General features: G+C 43.2%; 1 protein-coding gene across 3 annotated transcripts in view; it reads left to right on the top strand.

Annotated features, from left to right (window-relative positions):
• MTX2 (metaxin 2) overlaps window positions 1-20,410 on the top strand; it is a 59,395-nt gene extending 38,985 nt beyond the window's left edge. For 2 of the 3 annotated variants that reach the window (XM_090045389.1, XM_090045390.1), the window contains 7 exons: window positions 4,917-4,989; window positions 9,072-9,148; window positions 11,848-11,940; window positions 12,458-12,496; window positions 12,910-13,035; window positions 16,839-16,915; window positions 19,925-20,410. In XM_090045389.1, the coding sequence (XP_089901515.1) occupies window positions 4,917-4,989; window positions 9,072-9,148; window positions 11,848-11,940; window positions 12,458-12,496; window positions 12,910-13,035; window positions 16,839-16,915; window positions 19,925-20,129 (690 nt within the window). In that variant the 3' untranslated portion in view covers window positions 20,130-20,410. The remainder of the gene's footprint in view (window positions 1-4,916; window positions 4,990-9,071; window positions 9,149-11,847; window positions 11,941-12,457; window positions 12,497-12,909; window positions 13,036-16,838; window positions 16,916-19,924) is intronic. The other variant, XM_090045391.1, reaches the window with a different exon arrangement.
• Window positions 20,411-24,332: the final 3,922 nt, after the last annotated feature.

The following is a 24,332-nucleotide window of genomic DNA, read 5'->3' as shown; positions in this document are numbered from 1 at the left end:
CGGAAGGGACCTGAGCAGATCATCTAGTCCGACCCCCTGCCATGGCAGGAAAGAGTACTGGGGTCAAACGACCCCAGCAAGGTGTACATCTAGCCTCGTCTTAAAGACCCCCAGGGTAGGAGCCAGCACCACTTCTCTTGGAAGTTGGTTAAAGATCCTAGCTGCCCTGACCATGAAGTAGCGCCTCCTGATATCTAGCCTAAATCTACCCTCCGCCAGCTTGTGACCGTTATTCCTGGTCACTCCTGGTAGTGCTCGGGGAAACAGGGACTTCACCAGTGCCTGCTGGTCCCCTCTGACTAGTTTGTAACAGGCCAGTAGATCCCCCCATAACCTTCTCTTTTGGAGGCTGAACAGGTTCAGGTCCCGTAGCCTTTCCTCATAAGGCCTGCCCTGCTGCCCCCTGATCATGTGAGTGGCCCTCCTCTGGACCCTCTCCATGCTGTCCACATCCCTCTTGAAGTGCGGCTCCCAGAACTGGACGCAGTACTCCAGCTGTGGCCTGACCAGTGCCGCATAGAGGGGGAGGATCACCTCCTTGGACGTGCTCGAGATGCATCTGTGGATACATGACAGGGTACAGTTGGCCTTCCTGACTGCATCCCCACACTGCCGGCCCATGTTCATCTTGGAGTCAGTGATGACTCCAAGATCCTTTTCCGCCTCTGTACTGACAAGAGGGGAGTTCCCCAGGCTGTAGGTATGGTGCCGGTTGTTCTTCCCCAGGTGCATCACTTTGCACTTGTTGGTGTTGAATCCCATCCTATTCTCATCCGCCCACCCTTGTAGCCTGTCTAGGTCCGATTGTAGCCTACTTCTCTCTTCTAGCTTGCCCGCATCCCCCCACATCTTAGTGTCATCAGCAGATTTGAACAGGGTGCTTTTTACACCCTCGTCCAAGTCACTGATGAATATGTTGAACAGTGCGGGCCCGAGGACCGAGCTCTCTGAAACCCCACTGCCCACCTCCCTCCAGGTTGAAAATGACCCATCCACCACCACTCTCTGGGTGCGGCCCTCCAGCCAGTTGCCGACCAAATTGACTGTGTGGGTGTTGACACCACAGTCCCCCAGTTTCTTAATGAGAACGGGGTGAGAGACAGTGTTGAAGGCTTTCCGAAAGTCCAGAAAGACTATGTCCACTGCTACTCCTGCATCTGATGATTTGGTGATCTGATCATAGAAGGCCACCAGGTTGGTCTGACAGGACCTGCCACTAATGAACCCATGTTGGTTGCCCCTACACACCTAGAAATCAAAATTGTAGAAAATCTGAGGAAGTCTACTAGGGAGAGGAAATGGAGGGAGAACTCCTTATTGGTCTCCATGCCACCAAAACTCCTTCTATCCCACCACGCTGGCATTTTGTCTGTTTGGTTTCACCTGCAGAGGTAACTGGACCGTAGCATAGATAAGGAAACACCCATGAGCTTACATCAATTTGAAGTAGGTGCAAACTGTGAAGATCATGGCTTTTCATAACTCTACTGGGTTCTGATGATCCTGTGTGGGTTTTGCCAGCAGTAAGGGGGTCCAGCGAGCCCTAAGCCTCCCAGGGCTTGCAGGTTAGAGTTGTTTGCAGGAGGGATTATTGAATTAGTGCATCCAACAACACTTAAATGATTCTCTCTAGGTCAGTCAGCTACAATGTAGTCAAAACATTAGGATTCTTGAAATCTGGACACAATTACTGCTCATCAGATCAGCTTCAGTTGTTCCAGCTGATGTGGAAATATTTTTCTCTGCATCAAAAAAAAACTTCTTAGGGTCTTCTCTCTCCTCTCTCTCTCTCTCTCTCTCTCTCGCTCTCTTTTTTCAATGTAACTCTTCAGTTTCCAAAAGTCCTCTGACACTATTTTAAGTTTACTGGGCCTACTTCACCATGGTAAGCATGAATACTTTTTCATTAGTTCAAGAAACTTCTAGCTGAAATCTAATACAGAAGGGAGATCCATACATTAAATCCTTTCTTTGTTTTTTTTCTTATAGCCTGCCAAAAGTTTACAGTAGCATAAAGCCCTATGACAGAAATATGTTGTCCTACTGACTCCAAAATAGGTCAAAGACTGAGGTCAATTGTCCCTACCAAACTTAAACTATATGATAGGTATTTTTGGTTTCTGGAATTTTTTTTGTGTGGGAAGAGCTGAAATCCAGTTTTTGATAATCTCGGTTACTGTAGCAGTTTTTCTACTGTGCTGAAGACCATGGATTAATCAATCATGAAACCACATTTTCAGTAGAAACTAATTTTAATATTTGGGGTGGAAATCTTTTGTGTTTAAATTAGAATTGCTGAATTGATTCATACCAACTCTAACATTTCCCTGTAAGAATTCAATTGATGTGTCAATATGAAAAACCCTGTAAATACCCAGACATTTCAGCAGTGGCTTTTTTGGCATACAATTTCTCCTTTGAATTCACCATTAAATTTAAAAGATTTATGATAATTTGCTTGCTGTACTAACTCCAGCATAATTTCTTCTGAACCAGTATTGAGCATAGCACATGGTAGTTAAAATCACCTCTGGCTAGATGCAGAATCATGAAGTTTAATTTAGTATCTTACTGTAGAGGGAATTATACCAAACAAAACTCCAGGTACTTTTCAAGAAGGAAATAATGGCTAAGGATTAAAGAAAGTGGTTTGATTGGTAATAGATGGAGTCTTTTTCTTCTTTCTAAATACTATCGGTCTAAAAACAGTTCTTTGCTATCTATACTGTTACACTGTAATGCAGTATTACTGATTGCGGATGTTTACATCCTTGCATGATCACTGGGGTGGCTAGTTATATCTTTCAACCCTAGTTATATCTTTCAACCATATATTGAATTCTATATTTGCTCATATGCTTTAATAGTATGTGGAATCCAAGGAGGAAGTTACCATTTGTTATTTTCCAGGCATTACTCCTGCTTCTTGAAGGAGTTCAGGCAGAGCAGAACCAGGATAAACAGACCCTGTCCCACTGCAGGGATGGTATAGGATTAAGACTACAGTCCTGTTATTTTTGTGGGGAGTTGAATTCAATGGAACAAAGGAAGATAAACTAGGAGGTCTTCTTTTGAGTGGTTCCTTTGTAATGCTGAGAGTAAGTGGGTGAATATTATTATTATTTTTTTTTCACTTCTGAGCTTAGAGCTATTATTGCGAGTGAACTTATTTCCTCAGAAGTAGTCACTTCCAGACTTCTCTGCATAGTAGTAAAGAATGAGGAGTGTTGAGGATGCTGATTCGGTTTCTTGGAGAAGAGGCTAAGGAAAAAGCTTGCTCCTGGCAACTGTCCTAGCTTGTGGCTCTTCTGCTAGGGATAGAAGGCTCTTCCTTCTGCTCCCTGTTCATAGTATATAAAGTGATCACACAACAGAGAAACTCCTCCTGCTAGATGTTGCCTGACTTGGTTTCTGTGATGTATTTTTTTCCTAACCTTGCAGGGGTTTGTTTGTTATTTCCCTTCATCCTTCCCCTGTTCTACCAGAATTTCCTCAGCCTCTGACTTAAACCAGGAAAAGAAGGCAAAGATTTAAGTCCGCATGCATGTACTTATTAAAAACCCTAATTTCAAAATTACTCATTAAACCAAAAAAATACATTCACGTTCATTAAAAATACATACATGTGCACTACATGTGCTTCCTTGTACATGCAAATTACAAAATAGACAGTACTTCAGATTGCACAGTGACTGGCAATGCATGCACAGCATTTGTGTCAACCCTGACCTTGAGTTTTCCTATGTCACGCTCTTAATTTTAGTCTAAGGTTACTTTCACCTCTCTCAAAAGTTTGCCTTTTGATTCTTGGGGCATGCAGAATTCATGGTTTAGGTAGGTGTGAAATACAACTGCAAGAGATATGTCTCAGTCTGGGATTATGTTTATAAAATTAAGAAAAGGATATTTTTCCTTTCCTTATAGTTAACGTACTTGGAACCAGAAGGTACACCTTTCATGTTGATCAACATGGGTCATAAGCAGCACTGATACTATGTGTTAGTAAAACTATTATGAACATATCATTTAAACCATCCTGTAAAATGCAATGGAACTCTTATTTACATGCAGTGTTAAAGATTAGTTTACTTGTACTAGCATTTATTCAGATCATACCAGTCTTGACGAACGCTTTTAGCTTTGGAATCTGAGATTCTAGCTTTTTTCTGGGGAAAACAATAGAATAACAGGATTTTGAGTGCTGTTCCTCAATGCTGAGTTACTTACTTGCCCTGAGCATGCCCCCTTTTTAATAAATAAATAAATTTAATTAATAAAAATTACAAGGTACCTCTATTTTTTAGAGTATAAGTTATGTTACCTGGTCTATAATAATAGCTGCTGCTTACAGAAATCATTATCTTGTGCAAGTAATTTTGAGTCTTGCAGATTGAAAGTAAGAATATATTGATCAACTTTTCCCTTAACAGTTCAAATAAAAACTACAAAACAAATGCTGCCACTCAGAGGAAACTCAAAATTTAACGGTATTGCAGATTAACATTTGTAAAAATGTTGGCTAGTAAAATTTGACCATGGAATGATTTGAAATGTGCATGAAAATATTTTACATGTTAGAAATGTAAAATATCCTGGTTAGCCAAGAATAACCACAGAAGAATGTATTTTTTGTCCAGTAGACAAAAAATCACTCCCACTTACTACTGTCACGGTACAAACTGGCAGTTGGATGGTGCTCATCTTTCTTAGGTGTGGAGTAAACAGAAGTGTTTTTACTAATTGTTCTGGATAAGAAGCTGCAGTCAAGTGAAATGCAGGGTCTTTCTTCTGTAAAACATAAAGTGGGTAACTGTACTTAAGTGTGTTAAATATTAGCTAGTTAAATATAGGTGGAAAATGCATGTTTCGTCATCAGCAAATTAATGCATTCCTTTTTCTGTGCTCTTTGTTTTCAGGCCTTCTTGCAAATGTGCAGTCTGCCAGTCCACGTGGTTTGTCGGCCAAATGCAGAATATATGTCCCCATCTGGTAACTATCTTGTTCATTTAGATGACTGTGTAATACCTACATTTTGATACCATGGCAACAGCACCTCATCTTGCAGATAAGTCAGTCACTGCTAGTATATGTAGGCTGCCTCTTATTTTGTTCCTGGTCCATTGCAGTTTTTCTTCTGTATTGAATTAGGGTGATCATATACAACTATTTAAGATATCATGCATTTGAAATGTAATAGATGTGGAGGGAATTCAAATACACAAGTTGTAAGCCAGCACTGATCTTGTCGTAACACACTTGAAAAATATTTGGACATTCTTCAAACTGAAAGACTTACAGTGTAGTTATGTTTTGGGGACATACCTATGGGGATGCTCTGTTGGCTAACATATGTTAAATTTTCCTCTGAAGAGGCAAGTGGGGAAAGATCATTTATATGGAAGATCATTGTTAGCCTGTTAATAGTTGGGAAAGGATGAAGTATAAATGACTTGGTACTCTTAAATCCACTTCTGATCTATGGGTACTGCCAACAAAAAAACTCATAAATTAAGGATGTAATTGCACAGCATCTAAATTCTGTTGGAGACTCTTAACATTCACCTAAAAGGTAGCTAGGAAAGAATTGGTGAACTCACTACTGTTCATTGCATTAGAATCCATTTGTGAGAGTTACACAAATTTGATCCAGGTTTGCAGCAGTAGAAATGTCTGCTGACATGGGATTTTTGTATTTGTAGACTGCGTGGTTAACTCTGCTTTTCCATCTTGGCACTGAAGGCGAGGCGATTGGAATCCTGAGCATAAAAAATAAGTGGCTGGCAGTATCGAAAAAGGACAATTCTTGATTTTAAAAATGGTGGTTTTGCTGCATCTGTACTGTAAAGTGAGGGCAATTATTTTAAAATGCTGCTTGTCTGCACAAAGGAACTAGCATCCTAAATGCCCTGAAAAGCCCCCCAGCCTGCATCCATATTGGCTGCATCTAATAGCGCTGCTTGTCTGAAGCTTTCCTATACTGCCGGTTAAAAATAATGAACAAAGGAATACAACTTACATTGGTTGATGACCGTTGGACTGTACTGATCAGATCTAGCATGTTCAATTTTTCATATTGGTTCCATTTTCAAAAAAAATCTAGCTAGGAATATAAATGTGGCATTTGTTTCACCCTCCTTTTTGGGACTGTGCTGCATGGTGCTCTGTTTTTCAGATTACCTCAGTACAGTTTTAACATTAAAATAAATTGTAGCCAAAAAGGCAGTTCACAGGCTTCTATTTTTTTATGACAGAAAATCATGTGTGGACTGAAGCAGCTCTTAAGCATATCCACATTGCTCAGCATGAAGGAAATCTTGTCATAAGATTTACTCTCCTAGAAAATCTTTCTGAAGGTGTCCGAAGCCAGATGTAGAAATACCAGAAGGCAGTCTTTATATGCCAGCAGTGTGCAAATATAGACTGATTAAAACCATGCAGTCTTGTGGTTCAAAAAGCCTGAATTTCTTTTGTAATAATCCATTGCATGGATGTAGATGAGGCAGGCCTTTGTTGGCAGTGCATCTCATCTATTACCCTTAGGCTGACTGTGAGCCAGTGAGGAGTGAATCTTATGATAAAGACCATGACTGAATCTGCTTCAAGCGTGAACTCTGTTTGAACTGGATCTTAACAGCATTTGATGAAAGGGAGGAACTCTTTTCTTTTTTTTTTTTTTAATCTTACTGAATATCTAGCTAATATTAATTTAAAACTTCTGTAGATATCATGTTGGTTCTTTAAATCTTTCACAAGGACCTGCTGTATCTTCACTTTACCTTCTCTTCCTGTGGGAGCATGCTGTGACTTGTTTTACTAAACAAAACATATTCTGTGAGTTAGGTTGGGTAATGTGATACAGAAAATGTATAATATTTATCCATTTTTAAAAGGTGATTGCAATAGGATTATATAGTAGGTGTGCACTGATAGAGATTTTTGGGGTAATTACCGATAGTCGATTTTTAAGGAGATATATTGGCCAATACTTATCTGATTTCCAATACCAGCCCAGCAGCTTGAAGAGCAGTGTCCAGCTGGTAAGCCTGTTGTGGTGGAAGGGAAGGGTGGAGGAGGGGCAGGTCAAGGCCCTCGTGGTGAGGGAGGAATTGGGCTGGGCCAAGTGCTGCCGAGGTGGGTTTGGTACAGAGCAGTGGCTCATGCAGGGAACATTGGGAGGGGTGGCTCCCACCGCTGTGCAGCGCTTGTCTGGGAGTTGTTCATCCAGTGCTCACGCACTCTTCCAGGAGCTCCTGCCACTGTTCCCGCTGCTTGTCTGGGTGGGCATGGGGGAGGAGGGTATGCCCCTGGATCTGTGTGTGGGGCAGGGTGGGGTGGGCTCTTCCTGGTGGGGGACTGGGCCATGCTGCGCTTGGGGCAGGCAGTGGGGGCACTGGGAGTGGGGTTGGGGGGCTATGCCAAATTTTAGGGTGACTGCAGCCTCCATGTAGCCCTCTTGCAGTGCTGCCACTGCCCAGCCCAGCCCCCTGTCAGGAAGAGCCTGGTGCAGTCGTGGCCCCAGGCTGCCTCGTCCTACCCCACACAGGTTCAGGTGCACACAATCCCCCATGCCTTCCCAGATGAGCGGCAGGAGCTGCTGGATGAGTGACTCCCGGATAAGTGGCTCACAGTGGTGGGAGCCACCCATCCCCTTCCCCACACCCCCAGACGAGCCGCAGCTGTGTTGCACGCTTGTCCCAGCCCCTGTCCTCTCTCACCATGGAGGCCTTGATCTACCCTGCCCCCCCCACACCTCTTCCCTCCTCCCTTTCCCATCCCCTTCCACCACAACAGGCTGATTTCCAGTATAGACAATTTTCTTTATATCAGTGCCAATCTGATATCATATCAATGTATCCGTGCACCTTTATTATATAGAAACACATATATAGCATTTCTTACTTAAATTTACCTTCTGTGAAATATACAGGAATGGAAGGATCGTATCTGTCAAATCAGTGTTGATCAAGATATGCAGGCATATGGGATAGGCGTGAGCAGTAAGCTGCCACCTATTAGTTTAACGTAGGGGTGATGCATACTGTGCCCTCATCCTGCTCTCACATAGCAGGCATCTAACTAGTTCCACTGGGGTATTGAGATATTGCCATATAACCTGTAACTCAGGGTAGACTCCACTCCCTCCCCGTTAGGATTCAGAAGCAAGCTCTGTCCTTTTCCCTTCTCTCCCACCCATGTCAAGGGAAGGGTAAGAGGTTACCTAGCAAAGACCTTGGTTCACAAAGATCTCTGATCTTTCATTTTGTAGTCACAGTGTCCATCAATGAAATCTGTCCCTCCGTGACAAGCTGAAATCTGATCCTCCTGTGACAAGCTGAATGCCTTCAAACAGGCATTTGGTTGGGTGCTGCAACAGCTAGAAAGACGCTTCCTGCATTGTAACTGTGGGTGGGAGGGGAGCAAAGCTGACAGCAGGAGCTTTTCAGGAGATTTCAGATAGCTCTAGTAGGCCTCCCTCCTGCCTTACAGGCCTGCCAGCGGGGATAGGAGAAACACAGGAGAGTACAACCGCTCCACCCCCTCCCCTGGATTTTGCTGAGCATAAACTTTACAATTTCCCAGCATCCTCTGTCATCCAGTCAACCTCCACTGTGCCCTATGTGTACTGGTGGTGGGGAAGGGACACTGTTCCATAAAACTGAATAAATATTTTCTGTTTTTTCTGGGATTTCTCAACTGTGCTTTGGGGGTATGTTGAAGTTGCAGGTGAGATTAATTATTATTGTATTGAGACCTGCCAATTTGTCCTAAACTATGTGCAATGCTTGCAAATTTTTTTTTCTTTTTTAAAAAGGAATCGGGGTAAGATGAGTGAGGCAGGTTTGTAGCCCAAACTAGTGAATTGAAGAGGCTGTTGGTCAGCTGTTTGGTCAGTTAGTCTACCTGTATCTTGTAAATAGAGATGTGTACATTTTGTGCTTGATTTATGCAATTACAAAAAAATTAGGGGTTTTGGCTATCTTTTGCAGCAATACTTCAAAGCCATGATTTTAAAATTTAATTTCTACATGCCATAATATAATTAACTAAAAATTAATTCTCTTTCATGACAGGCAAAGTACCATTCATTCATGTGGGAAATCAAGTAGTGTCTGAACTTGGCCCCATAGTCCAGTTTGTAAAAGCCAAGGTAATACTAAATGTGTGTGATAAGTAACTGAATAGTAAGTCAGTCACTTTCATATTTGCACTTAACAGCATTTCCTAAGAAGAAACTAAATATTTGCATCATTCTAGCATCTAGAGCACATAGGTGGTCAGCCATGTTAGTCTGAAGTTAGGCAGAAGGTATGGTGGCACCATTAGAAACTTATTTCAGGGAGGCCATTTTTAGCATTTGACAGAGGTGGTGCCGGTGAAAATTCATGCCCAGAGATGTCGCTAGGGGTGTGCAGGGCCAGGGGGTGGGAGTGGCGACTGCCTGAAGAAGCTGGTGGCAGCGGGGGTGGAGTGGCGGTGACTCCCTGCAGAAGCTGGCAGTGGTGGGGCCTGTATGGACAGTCACCCCGATTCACACCCCCCCTAGGGACAGCCCTGCTAATGCCTCTCTAAACCAGTTAATCTCTAAGATGCCACCCTGCCCTACCTTCTGCCTCATACAAAGCTAACAAGGTTGCAAAACTGGACACCTCTATATTGTTCTGCATACAACATATGCCATAAATGGTTTCTTTATTTGAAAAGAATTTAAGAATTGTCTAGGTCAGACCAAAGGTCCCTGTAGTCCAGTATCCTATCAGGCAGTGACAAGTAGCCATTTACACAGTAGAAAAGATAAAATGGATGGATCCAGTGAGATGAGGAAGTACAAGAAAATAGTGAGACTGAATTGGTGGGCAGTGATCTTGGCACTCTGACAAGGTTATTGCTGTCATGATTTTGTGTGAGCACTGTAGTGAAGGAGGGACCTAATTGTGCTCCTTTTAAGTGGGTTTATGAGGAGTTCCTGTGAAGGAGAAGGCTTGAAGGTGCTCCAGAATGGAGCATCCTAGACTAGCTGGAAAAGGAAACCAGCCTCTTTGTGTTGAATGGCAGAGAATAGGTAGGGAGGGAACAGTCTGTGAATGGCCTTGAAACTGAAGACAAATATGGACAGTGTAATAGGCTAGGGAAATAATTTTAACAGCATGCTGAATGGATGCATGGGAGTGGGGAAGCCAAACAGAAAATGATGTTCAAGTAATTGAGATATGAGATGGTGAGAAGCTGGATATGACTTTCAGGTGTGGGGGCGGATAGGAAAGCTTATATTTTAGAACTCTTCTGAGGAAAGACTCTGCAAGATTTTAGAAGTAGCCTTCATGTGAGAAGTGTGACTCAAAGGTGACACACAGATTAGAGTATTCTGTCATGGAAGATGGGTGCTACTGTCCATGGTAATTAAAGAAACCAGGGTATACAGGGAGGGCTTACAGGGGAAATTAAGAGCTCTGTTTTAGCTGTTTTGACATTGCATTGACAGACAGCCATGAAGCGGTCCAAGATGCAGGCTGAGATTTTCATTTGGGCAGAAAGGGATGGTTTTGAGTCACTTGTATGGAGATGTTTGAATCTGTGTTTGTAATTGAGATATAAAGAGAACTGATCCAAGGGCAGAGCTACATGGAGCCCTCGCAGAAATGTGAAGGGACAGGGCAGGGTTGGGGTGCAGGAAAGAATCCTCTGAAGACCTCTCCAGCCGCTCTTTCAGGAGGCAGAAGGAGAATCAGAAGCAAATAGTCTATAAAATAAAGAGTAGAAACAATTTCAAGATGAGGAATGTGGCCAACAGTGTTGAAAGCAGCTGATAGTTGAGGAGATATGAATGCAGTGTTGCTTGTGAACGTTGCAAAGGAAGAGGTCATTAGAGACTTCGAGACTTGGTTTCAGCTGAGTGCAAGACTTGGAAGGGCAGGAGAAGCAGTCCTAGTGGTGATTGTAAACAGTACGTCAGTGAGACTAGGAGATGGGGAGGGCGGTAGTGAGTTTAGCAAAAGGAGATGGTGTGATGGTTGGAGGAGTGTGGTGAGATGGGAGTTTTAAAGATAGGAGAGACTAAAGCCTATTTTTATTGTAGGGAAACAGCCAATGGCAAATTAGAAGTTAAGGAGAAGAGCAAGGGAGGAATGAGAACAGACTTGAGGGAGGACAGAAGGTGAAGTGTGATTGGGGCAAGTTTGAGAGAATAAAGCGACATTGTACAAAAGTCAGTGCATCTGTATTGTTACAATTAAAGAATAAACTTTCTTCCCTGAGTAAAATTTGGTGAAATATTGTGAAGGTATGGTATAGGAATGTTTTTCTGTGGCATTTACTCACATTCTAGAAATAACTTGTAAATATAGGTTTTCTGTGTATCGGATCCAAAAGTTTTTGTTAACTTAAACTTCAATTATACTTCTTTCATGGATCCCTAAAACACAACTCTTAGGAAACAGTATGTAGTTTTTTGTGGGTTTTTTAAGTCTTGAGGTTTCAGCTAATGCTTATATACATTTTTTTCTTTACACAGATAATGTCTTAGTAGAAGTGAAGCTAGGCAATTAAACTATGTTTATCTGAAAAATAAATGCATAGTTATGGATTATTTGCAATTACCTTTCTTACTATTTTGTATTTAATTACTTTGTATCATGCTATTCAACCTTTCTATGTAATAGTAAAAGATCTTTTTGTATAGAAGAGACTTTGTAATATATGTCTATTTTATGAATTAATGGACTACATAGAAGATCAGAGGAGACCCTGAGTGAAAGCTCAGTGACTTCCAGGGGTTTTGGATCAGGCCATAGCTGAATATTACAATATTCTTTCTTACAGGATTGTAATTTTTTTTTTAAATCCCCTTAGGGCCATTCACTCAGTGATGGGTTGGATGAAGTCCAAAAAGCTGAGATGAAAGCCTACATGGAATTAGTCAATAATATGCTATTGACAGCAGAGGTAAAGCAAAACTTAATAATTTCTCAGCTTTCAGTAGGCGATGGGAGGCAAAGTAATTCTTCCATATTGAGAGTAGTAGCTGGATTTTATTTTTATGTTCTTGGATGGGGAAATAGTTAATCAATTTAGGTTAGTGTCCTGACAAGAATTAACTTCTCTTTCTCTGCAGTATCTTTACATAACCATACAAAAAGTTCACAAATGGAAGTTGGGTTGTGTTTGAACAAAGTAAGAATGTGTATATGAAGATTAATTTTGCAGCTATAAAGAAATCTGACTTGTAACTCAGCATGGTTTGAGCTTCCATCTTAATCTCTGATCTAATCTAGTGCTTGCTCAGGAAGGGAACTGACATCTAGATTTTGTCTTATAAGCATCACCAGTAAAGCCTTTTCTGTGTTCCAGAGGTCATACCATTAGAATAAAAATATTTAAAAGAAAATGGCAATAGTTAGAAATAATTGTCTGGGTGGTCTCCTTTTATTGTGAGGTTCAGTGAGTGTTCTTTTGTTCCTAGCTGTATCTTCAGTGGTGTGATGATGCTACTGTAGAGGAGGTGAGTGATTCTGCAGCATTTATCTTAATTAAAATTTAATGAGAAAACACTTTTGCTCACAATTGCAAGTCCCTACTCATAAATGAAACATTGAGGTTTATACCATTAATGATATAGTTTTTCACTTTAATTTTGCTTGCATATACATTTTGGGGAAGCTATGTGTCATTACTGGATGTAGCTGGCTGCAAAGTAGATATGTTTTTCATATATTTCTAAGGTAATAGATTTAAACTGTTTTTTCTTTAAGCTGCAAGCTATGAATTTCTGTGCTGAATAACTTAATATTGCACGAAAATGTAATTTCCTCTGATCTCTGAAGACCCTAGCTGTTTGTAAATAACAGTATATAGCATTTCCTGTGTTCTTATTTTACTTCTTTTAAAGTGATATTGTTTTCTTTTTGAACAAAGATCACTCATCCAAGGTACGGATCCCCTTATCCTTGGCCTCTTAATCGCATTTTGGCCTACCAGAAACAATGGGAAGTTAGACGAAAGATGAAAGCCATTGGCTGGGCTGGCAAATCACTTGAACAGGTCAGTTTAATAGATGGAACTAAATTCTTCCTGCTTTGCTTTTCTTTTTAATGTAATCATACAGCAATAATATATTCAGGTATGTATTTGTTAAAGTAGTATCAAGGTTTCAGAGAAGCAATATTTTATTTTACTTTGCAAAAAATATATATCCTTTGCAACACACCATGGCCTTATCTATGAAATCGTGCCTATGGCTGCACCAGCCATAAGGCTTTGGTCACATATACAGTCTGAGAAAGATACAGGGTGATGTTTTTTCTCATAAATACAGAAGTGTAGTTAGCAGTGTTCATCTGAAGTCAGGCAGAATGTAGGGTAAAATAGCACCTTAGGGCACATTTAGACAAGCATGGATGTTTGTTTCCTTAGGGACAAGTAATAGTGGCACACCTTGTGCTGCTACTACTTGTCCCCAGGGAACGCCTGTGCCACCCATGCTCTGGTGTGTGGCAGATTTACCCCAGGTGAGGTAGGGGAGGCTAGGGCCAGCAACTTTGCTGACCCCAGCAGCCTTACCTGGGGGCCTCCCGGGGCTGTAGCCACAGCAGAAAGCCGGGCCATCAGCTGGAGTGTGCCTTCAGCTGGGCAGGCTTCAGGTTTGGGCAGTGCATGTTGCCACTGTGTGTGCTACCTTGCTCTTCTTGGGTATGGGTTTTTGTTTTTTTTTGTTTTTGACCCCAGAATCTCCTGAGGTCAAACTCCCCCCACCCCTACTGCAAAATAACAGCACAGGGAACTCCTGCATGTGTGGTGTGTGACATTGCAGATGTGGCTGCAGTGCCACATACCACATGTCTGCGCTCATCTGGAGGCAGCCCTAGAGCCTGTCCACATGTGCAGGCACGTGCGCTTGCAGCATCTCAAATAGCAGCAGCGCAAATTTTGTGCCGGAGATTTGTGCCTTGGCATATGTGCCAGAATGTGCAGTTTGGTGTGGGGCAAATTGTACTGCTTGGGGCAAAGTGATGCTGCCCAGCTCTTCCTAGACCTTCAGCCAGAGGGAGCTGGAGGCTGGGGCCGGTATCTGTACTGGCCCTAGCAATATAAAAAGCTGCCCTGCTGAGCATCTCAGAGCTACTTGCCTTCAGGAGCTTCTAAGGCTTAGCCAGTTGGTATCTGGGGACACTAGCCCCCTGTGCCAGCTGGACTGGCCAGGGGGACTGCTGCCTGGTGGTTACCTGCTGCCCTTGCAACAGCATCCGTCTCCTTGGACCTGCAGCCCCATTACTCTATGCCTGCCACACCTGGGCAGGAACAGCACAGCTGCCTGGGCTATGGTACAGACACTGCAGCAGAGCCACTTGCACATCTGGGCCAACTGCCAGTGGGCTGTGGCTGCACTGTTGGCCTTTGTGTGCCCCTACTCTGCCCTCTGGGCAGCTATTGCTCAGAAGATGTGCTTATTGCAGTGGCCTGCTTTGAACTGTTGGAGCTTGTCCCCTGGCCCCAAATGGCTAGGAGGTAAGCCACCTTGTTGACCCTCCAGCTGCGTCCCCAGTGCCAGCCCTGGGCAGGCTTCTCTACCCAGGTCCCCCCACTTGCCTTACCAGCGGGAATCCTAGTTTTCTGTTTAAAAATCACAGATTCTCTGATTTACACCCCCTTCTGAAATCTACACTTTCATTTTTAAAATGAAACTCTGTGTGTGTGTGTATACATATTCATACATGTACATATTTACATGTACATATACATCTATCAGTTGAGCACAATGTTTTATTGATATATGTACAACATTAACACATTTTGGAAGCCTACCACTGCTTCAGTCATTGTAATAAAATAAATTCTAAATACCTATATATTTTAGTATTTGCTCTTGGTTTTTTTATCATAAGAAATCAGAGCTCCTACTGCCCCCTTTGCTCATCAGGATGTGGGTCCAGTTGCGGATGTCCCCACAGTTACTTTGTGGTGCTGAGCAGTGCTGATATAATAGTGCCCTGCCCTTGCTCGTGCCCTTGACCTTCACTTCCAATCCACAGTCTTGCCAGTGCCTCTGTCCTGACCTGCAACCCGTGTCTAGCCCCCAGCTCGCTCCCTCCCTGCATCAGGACAGCTGCAGGTGGCTCTGAGCAGTGCGAGCCCTTGCTGTTCTGCTCCCTGTGCCTGCACCCAGGCCTCAGCTGTCCCCCTGCCTTTCCTGAGAAGCCCTTGACTAGGGCTCAGTGACTGGGCTGGGCAAGCCGCTTCCGTTTTAGGCCGGCCTCCTCCTGTACAGGTTGCTTGGGAGGGCTCCAAGCCTAGCTCCGGCAGCTGCTTTTACCTATAGCACCCCCACCCTTTGCATATCCTGCCCTCCCTCTCCCCTGCTGCCACCCCCAGCCGATCGTAAATGAGCATAAACCCTGCTGCCACCTCCACCCCTTTTCCCCAGCCCATCACACCCCCAGTGTCGTCCCTGGGACCGGGAACTCTCCCGAGCCAGGGCCGCATGTTCCAGCACTAGCGTGAGCACAAGGTAGAGCTGCAGTATGGCAGCTGCCTGTGTGGCTGCGGCTCCTGCCAGCAAGTTCTGTCCTGTCCAGTGACTGGGTACACAGGGTGTGGGATTTGTGGCAGGGGTATGGATGCGTGCCGGGGTTTATGGGTGGGGGGGGAGTTGTGCAGGAGTATGGGTGTGGGGGTGTCAGATTTGTGGGGGGAACACTTTCTCATGTGTGCTGTGCCTTCTGTAGCGTCAGACTCCTACTCAAACACCTTTGAGACACCTCAACACACATGTGCATGCTCGTGTGGACGCGGCCTTAGAGATTGTTTCAGAGTGTCATGAATTTTCATTGGCAACAACGTACTTCTTCAGATGCTGTGAATGATCCATTAGCCTCTAAGGGCACATCCAGATGTGCATGAATGTTTGGTTCCCTGGGGACAAGTAGCGGTGGCGCACCGTGCACTGTTGCTACTTGTCCCCGAGGAATGCCAGTGCTGCGCATGTTTTGATGTGCAGCAAGTTGCTCTGGGTGGGGTAAGGGAGGCTGGGGCCAGCACTGTGCTGGCCCCAGCAGCCTTACCTGGGGTCCTGGGGGCCTCCCACAGCTGCAGCTGCGGCAATTCTGTCACACAGAGCCTGGCTTGCAGCTGCAGCACAGCTCCAGGTGGCCCAGCTCCGCTTTTAAGCAGTGCATGCTGTCTGAGCTTGTGCTGCACCAGGTTTTTCCCTCTTTTTTTTTTTTTGTTTGGTTGTTTGTTTTTACCCCTGGATATCCAAGGGTCAAAAAAAACCTGTGGGGGGAACCCAGTGCAGCACATGCTTGGGCAGTATGTCCTTGCAGTGCAGAGAACATCGGACTGTGTGTTTATGTGGTGCTGCAAATGTGTTTGCAGTGCCACATACCCAACAACTGCACTTATCGAGACGTGCCCTAAAGTGCTATCCTGCCCTACCTTTTGCTGCTTAGGAATTGCATCTATTTGTTTATGGTAGAGTAAGCCCCAAACGTAAAAAGAGGTTAGCAAGCATGAGCCCCTACTCTTACGTTGTTAATGGACTTCCTTTCCAGGATTGTTCCTTTTACATCTTGGGGCTCTAAGAAGAATACAAAGCAGTCTTGAGGTAAAACTTTAGTGGGCTTAAGTTAAACTGAATTACTGATGTTAAGCAAAGTTGTTAATTAAAATGTCCTCAAGTCCAAACATAATATAGAAATCTTTGTAATGTGAGATTACATACATACAGGCTACCTGGGCAACTTCATTTATTGTAAATTCCTACTACTTATATGCAGTAAAGAAGCTGTTTTGGAGATGAGGGTGTTTTCTGACACTTCTGGATACTAATCTGATGCATATTTGGTTAGGTGCTTGAAGATGTAGATCAGTGTTGTCAAGCACTTTCTCAGAGGTTGGGAACGCAGCCATACTTCTTCAATAAGCTGTAAGTTACTGTGTTGAAGTGGTTTAGTATTGTATTACTGTCCAGAGAATATGTATCTAAATATGGTATACTTGTCATTCTTTAATATTTCATAAGTTATTAAAATATGGGAATAAATCTTTATATTGCATACATAAGATTTTCTGAAATAGTGAAGTAATGGTAAATTTCTGAAATATTTTATGGAAACTAGGGGTGCACTGATACAGAATTTTTGGGCTGATGCTGATGGCTGATTTTTAACTAGCCTTATTGGCCAATACTGATCTGATTTTTCAATATGCAGTCAGGCAGTACGAAGAATGGTGTCTGGCTGGTAAGTCTGTTTTGGGGAGAACAGATGGAGGCCCCTATGGTGAAGGAGGGAGTGGAGCTGGGACTGAGGCAGGCACTGCACAGCCGGGGTGGAATAGGGCATGGAGCTGGGAGGAGAGGGGGGCAGCTCCCTCCACTGCACACATCCTGGGAGGGCATGGGGGCATGTACCCCCAGCTATGTGCGTGGGTTGAGGACGGGGTGGGGCTGCACCAAGCTCTTCCCGGAGGGGGGTTTGGGCAAGGGCTGTGCTTGGGGCAGATAGCAGCAGTGCTGGGAGGAGGGTTACGGGGGGGCCACAACCACCCCAAAATTTGCTATAGCCCTGTTGCAGTGCCACCCGGAGCCTGTAGCAGCAGCCTGTCCTTGCCTCGCGCACAGATCTGGGAGCACGTGCCCCCCCATGCCCTCTCAGCGTGTGTTCAGCAGCGGCCCTGTGGCGGGTGGCTGGGGCCAGCCTCCTGGAGTGTATAGCCCTGGCTCCACCCACCCCACAGAGTGTAACCTGGCAGTAGGGGCTTGCTGCCCAGAGCGCAGCGGGTAGGCAGCTGGGGCTAGCCTCTCGGAGCCCAGCCCAGCCCACCCCACACAGATCCAGGGGCACATGCCCACTCCCATGCCCTCCTGGACCAGAAGCAAGAGTTGCCAGAGGAGCCACCAGAAGAGCAGCTCCTAGACCGGTAGTATATGGTGGTGTGCAGTGGCAGGAATCCCCCTCCGTGAGTCCCATGCCTCACTGCCTCAGCTCAGCAGCTTGTCCTAGCCCCAGCCCCAATTCCTCCCTTGCTGTTGGGGTGTTGATCTGTGCCCCCCCCAAGCCACATCACTCTTCCGCCCTCCACCCACTGCAACAGACTTACTAGCTGGAGGCAGCTGTTTCCAGCGTTGGCAAGGACTGCCTGTATAGTCTATGGCCGAATCTCCAAATTGATTCAGAGGCTTCTGATTCGATTTGGACCTTTTAATGGGTCTCCTGATTTGATTCAGACTCGGAGTTTTGGTTGCCATATCTCCTCCAAATTGAATCGGCTTCCAAAGCTTCTCACAGCCCTAATTTATTGGTGATGTTATTGGCCACATCAGCCAAAAATAGCCAATTGACGATGCAGTCAATTTTCCTTATCAGTCCCCATCCAATATGGGACCGATGTATTGGTGCACCTCTTATGGAAATATTTTCTTTAAAAGTTTTTTTTTTCTTGTTTTCCTGTGATTTGATATTGAATATACAATTTATGTAGTTGAAAAGCATTCTGTAAAAGAGAAAAGTGTGCTTTAATATATTTAGGTATAATAGCATCACAGTATAAGCTTTGGTCCATCAGTCAAAGCATGTGTGATGATGCGGTTTTCATCAAGGCAGCTCTTCCTGTATAGGTTATGTCAAGTGAGTGTTGAAGGAGTTAGACAACTATCATCTTCATGCTTATCCTGGACTATTGGGTAGTGCAAAAGTGCTGATATTCTTTAATGAAGGATTTAAGTGCACAGAAGAAGATAGTTTGCTTGTGTAAATTCTGTATTTTTTTACAATATTTTTTTACAAAACCTCAACCATGAGCTGATAGGACATACAGCATGTCCTTTGCATTCATCAGTTGACTAAGATCCTTGTAGGCATCCATTGCCAGGGCATTTGAACCATGAAGAGATGTAAAAATAGACATTTTGGGGGGGGGAATATATTTTTAAAAATATAAATATAAAAATGCTTTTACTCTTTTATAATCCTGGGTTCATGTCTGGACTAGTTTTTAAAATGTTACAGAGTAACAATTAAGGGTAGATCACAATGATAAATTAAAACTGCTCGTACCATTACAAGCTAAACAAGCAGGTTGGGGTTAACTAAGGGCTTACTATAGAAAGTTTATGTAAAGGATGCAGGAGAGTGCATAGTGAGGGTGTATCCTGTCCAGCCCTTCCACAGGGTCAGAAATGAAGGAAATGGGGAAGTAAATTACTGGACGTTGGCTTGTTGGCTTTTCCCAGAGCATAACCATACTTATGCCAGCTGTTAACTAGACTTCAGTAACACACTTTCAAAGTAACTTTTAAAAAGTTTTTTAAAGTGGTCTGAAATATCACTGAAACCCTTACTGGACCTATTAGTCCAGTAAGAGATTCTTCTGGATGAAAGGTATATAGCTTTTACTTGTTCAGGTGTACCAAAGATGTTTTTATTTTTTTGCATATTGACCAGTATTGCAGAAAAACTTGTGGCCAGACAATGGAAGGCTTGTATACAAAGTCCTGAGTGTGACTACAGACTTAATCAAGAAACTGCTGCCTGCCCCCCCTCTCAGAAAAATGAATTTTCTGTGCCTCAGAAAAATGAATTTCTAATAAAAATTTCTACATCCCAGAAAGTTTAAAGCTGTTGTTGGACCAGAAGACTGTGGCTTTTAATTTTTTTCTTCATTTCTACATGACTAATTTGAGAAACATGCTGAGAATTAACAGCAACATGTATTAATTTATCCATAAAATACTATATTTAATTAATCTTCTTAACCAAACAGAACTAAAGGTTTAAAATGGCCATTTAGGTTACATCATGAAATGCTTGGAATTTAGTGAATTGAATATTAAAAGGATATTATGAATAAAAGAGAGATTTTTTTTTCATTGTGGTTCGACTTCTAGAGACCTTTTTTTTTATCTCCCCGCTCCCCTCCCCTCACCCTTTTGTAGGCCAACAGAACTAGATGCTCTGGTATTTGGACACCTTTTCACAATTCTCACTACTCAACTGACCAGCGATGAACTCTCTGAAAAAGTGAAAAACTACAGCAACCTTGTAGCATTTTGCAGAAGAATAGAGCAGCAGTACTTTGAGGGTCGAGATAAAGACAGCTCTTCTACATCCAGATTTTCAAAGGGGCCTTTACTGAGATAGATGTTTGGCTGGACAGGGGTGGAACAGTTTCTAAAGTTTTCTGATTTAATTATTTAACAGGCTTGTTTTGCTTTTAAAAATGAAAGCATGTAATAACCTCTGAAGCTGCCAAATTATTCTGGAATAAGAGATATTCTTGATGTTGCTTTGTGGTATAGAATTCATTGTGTACGTCTACCATGGGCTGTCTCCACTTCAATAGCCTGTATGCCATGTTAATTCTGAAGTGACCTTGGAACACTACTGTATTGGTATTTAAAATAAAACATACCTATTTGAAAGTTTCTCTCTGATCTTTTTCCCCTCGAGCTTTTTACTGAGTCTCGTATATCTGTAATTAAATAACATCTTCCCTAGTAGAATGACCAAAGGAAAGCAGTTTTGCATTACAACACCATAGAATTGGTTTGACTATGTGGTAAAGCTGGCAAAGGGAAAATTGCTGTTCAGCTATAACTATAGAGTGCCCTTTGAAAGTCAGTATGTTTACACAAAGGGATTATGCCATTCAAGAAATTTAGCTACCTGGTCTAGAATGCTGATGTAAGGTCCTATAACACCCCTTCTGCTTTCCATGCACACTGTTGCTATTTAATTTAGAATAAACATTTAAGGTTTTGTTTGTATTTTTCTTAAGCCTTTTTCAGATACTTGCAGGGTAACAAAAAAGGTTTCTACAAGTATGTTAGCAACAAGAGGAAGGCCAGAGAAAGTGTAGGTCCCTTCCTAAATGGGGGAGGCAACCTAGTGACAGATGATGAGGAAAAGGCTGAAGTACTCGGTGCCTCCTCCTTTACCTTGGTCTTCACAGCCAAGGTCAGCTGCCAGACTACTGCACTGGGCAGCACAGTTTGGGGAGGAGGTCAGCAGCCCTTGGTGGTAAAAGAACAGGTTAGTGACTGTTTAGAAAAGCTGGATGTATAAGTCCCTGGAGCCAGATGCAGTGCATCCAAGAGTGCTGAGGGAGTTGGCTGCTGGCCCTCATCTTTGAAAACTCATGGCAATCAGGAGAGGTCCCGGATGATTGCAAAAGGGCAAACATAGTGCCCATATTTAAGAAAAGGAAGGAGGAGGATCCAGGGAACTACAGACCAGCATCACTTCAGTCCCCAGAAAAATCATGGAGCAGGCCTTCAAGGAGTCCATTTGTAAGCACTTGGAGAAGAAACAGGTGATTAGGAACAGTCGGCATGGATTCACCAGGGGCAAGTCATGCTTGATCAACCTGATTGCCTCCTATAATGAAAAAACTGACTCTGTGGATGCAGGAAAAGCAGTGGATGTAATATACCTTGATTTTGACAAGGCTTTTGATACTGTCTCCCACAGCATTCTTACAAGCAGGCTGAGGAAGTTGGATGAATGGACTGTAAGGTGGATAGAAAGCTGGCTGCGTTGTTGGGCTCAACAGGTAGTAATCAATGGCTTAATGTGTAGCTGGCAGCTAGTATCAAGTATAGTGCCCCAGGGGTTGGTCCTGGGGCCGGTTTTGTTCAATATCTTCGTTAATGATCTGGCAGATGGGATGGATTGTACCTTCAGCAAGTTTGTGGATGACACCAAGCTGGGGGAGGTATAATAGATACACAGGTGAGTAGGGCTAGGATTCAGAGTGACCTAGACAAACTGGAGGATTAGGCCAAAAGAAATCCCATGAGGTTCATCAAGAACAAGTGCCAAGTCCTACACTTAAGATGGAACAATCCCATGCACTGCTACAGCCTGGGAACTGACTGGATAAGCAGCAGCTCTGCAGAAAAGGACCTGGGGGTTACAGTGAATAATAAGTTGGATATGAGTATGAGTCAGCAGTGTGCTCTGATTGCCAAGAAAGCTAGCAGCATACTGGACTGCATTAGGAGGAGCGTTGCCAACAGAACGAGGGAAGTAATTATTCTATTCTGCACTTGTGAGGCCACATTTGGAGTACTGTGTCTGCTTTGGGCCCCCCACTAGAGAAAGGCTGTGGATAAGGTTTGAGAGTCCAGCAGAGAACAGTGAAAATGGCTCAGGCTTGGGCACATGACTTCTGAGGAGAGGCTGAGGGAATTGGGTTTATTTAATCTGGAGAAGACCGAGGGGATTCGATAGCATCTGTAGTTGATAGCCTTCAAGGAGAGCTGAAGGAGGGTTCCAAAGAGGATGGAGCTGGACTGTTCTCAGTGGTGGCACATGATGGAACAAGGAGCAATGATTTCGAGTTGCAGCAAGGGAGGTTTAGGTTGGATTAGGGCAGGGGTGGGCAAAATGTGTCCCGCAGGCTGGGTGTGGCCCTTCAGGCCATTCTATCCGTCCCTTGGGGCCCTTTAAAAATTTTTAAAAATTTAATATTTATCTGCCCTGGGCTGCCTGTCATGTGGCCCTCAAGGGCTTGCCAAAACTCAGTAAGCAGCCCTCTGCCCAAAGTAATTGCCTGCCCCTGGATTAGGTAAAACTTTCTCACTAGGAGGGTGGTGAAGCACTGGAACAAGCTACCTAGAGAGTTGGTGGAATTTCCATCCTTGAAGTTTTTTAAGGCCTGGCTTCGCAGAGCCCTGACTGGAATGATCTAGTTGAGGATGGTCCTGCTTTGAGCAGGGGGTTGGACTCGATGACTTCCTGAGGCCCCTTAAAACCCTAACTTTCTCTGTTTTCCATACTTGCATGGTTGAAATATGGCCACAAACTTCTTTAATCCTGCACTGCAGCATGGTATGTTTTAGAGACTTGTCATGCATGATTAGCATGTCTGTCACATGTCAGTTCAATTTTAATTAGGAAGAGGCTGCTCCAGTTTTCCTTTTTAATTCTGCCCTTTGAGGAATTTCCCAAGTACGCAACAAAAAAAGAAAGGGGAAGGGAGGGAGGGAGGAATATGGCAAACATGGTGTCACTTGGTAAAGCAATCTTTTATTCAGTATTTAATTGTTAATGCTGAAGACCCCAGTGTGAAGTTTTGGTCCCTGTTTTTCATAGGTCATATTAATGTAAAACAACAAAATCATTGATGCAAGGCTTTTAAAAATGATTCTGAAGAGTGTAAAGTGCTGTGGTGCTTTTGGAACTGCTGCTTTATCATCACAAGCTGCACGTTTTAGGAGTCTGCAAATGAAAAACGTGTGAAATCCACTGTCCTAGATCTACCAGTGAAGACCACTCTCCGGCAGCAGATTGGGTTTTAGCTTTATTTTAAGCAAGAAAGGAAGGGTGTGTCATTCAAAGGCCCTGTCCTTGCTCTATGCAGCCTGAACTCTAGAAAAATCTTTTTTTTCTTCATTTTACCTTTCAAAAACAAGATGATGTCAATTATTCTGGGATGTGTTATTTGCAAGATCATATGGTATCCAGCCCACCACTGTATTTTCAAAAGCAATCTTAGGAATGCTATGTTTTAGGAAAAAAGGCGGAAGTAATAATAATAGAGCACTATAAATAGAGCATTATAAATGGAATTCCTTATTCAGGAGGGTAACGTTCTGTGATGTGATTTAGAATTTTCTACATGAATGGGTACATCTCGATCTGAGCTAGTATCAGCCAGCTTAATTTTTTTGTGTAGTACTATGACAACTTACACTTGTAGAGTAATCTTTAAGAGTTTTTATATGGTACTCTAGGGCTCCTATAAATGTGCACAGAGCCTGCTCCGATGTGCTGGAAATCCAGTGTATCAGAGTAAACTTGATTAATCAAGTCTGCTGGAGCATAGAAGTTGATGTGCTCCAGCAGCCTTCCACATCATGTCTATAAGCATTCCCAGCACATCTCCGCGCTGAAAAAATGGTGGCAGGGAGCTTTGAAATAATACACGTTGGATGAGCTTTAGTTCAGACTGCCTTGCTGCCATTTTTTTGGCGTCAGGATGCTGATGCACGTGATGTCTGGGCACTTCTTAATTAGTACAGCTTGCTAATTAAAGTGGCCTAGCACTATGTTCCAGAGCACATGTAAAAATGTCCTTAGTTACTAATTTAAAATGAACGTTACGGACTGTTTCGTAATGCCTAAACACCTTTTTTTTTTTCCTTTTTTACTGTGGTAGACATGCGTCAAGTTGCTTTTAATGTCTCATCATGGAATAGAATAGAAATTACTTGGTAAAAGACTTCTAATCTATTATAAACTAATAAAGCTAATTTAAGTCTATTTGAGATGCTCAGACTGCACTTAATCGAAGGACTCAGAGTAAAGTGAATTATATTAAAAACTCAATATTAAAGAAGA

This window comes from Crocodylus siamensis, chromosome 4 (genome assembly GCF_052110815.1).
Source record: "Crocodylus siamensis isolate JL-2025a chromosome 4, ASM5211081v1, whole genome shotgun sequence".
Lineage (NCBI taxonomy): Eukaryota > Metazoa > Chordata > Crocodylia > Crocodylidae > Crocodylus > Crocodylus siamensis.
This window is presented reverse-complemented; position numbering and strand designations above follow the sequence as displayed.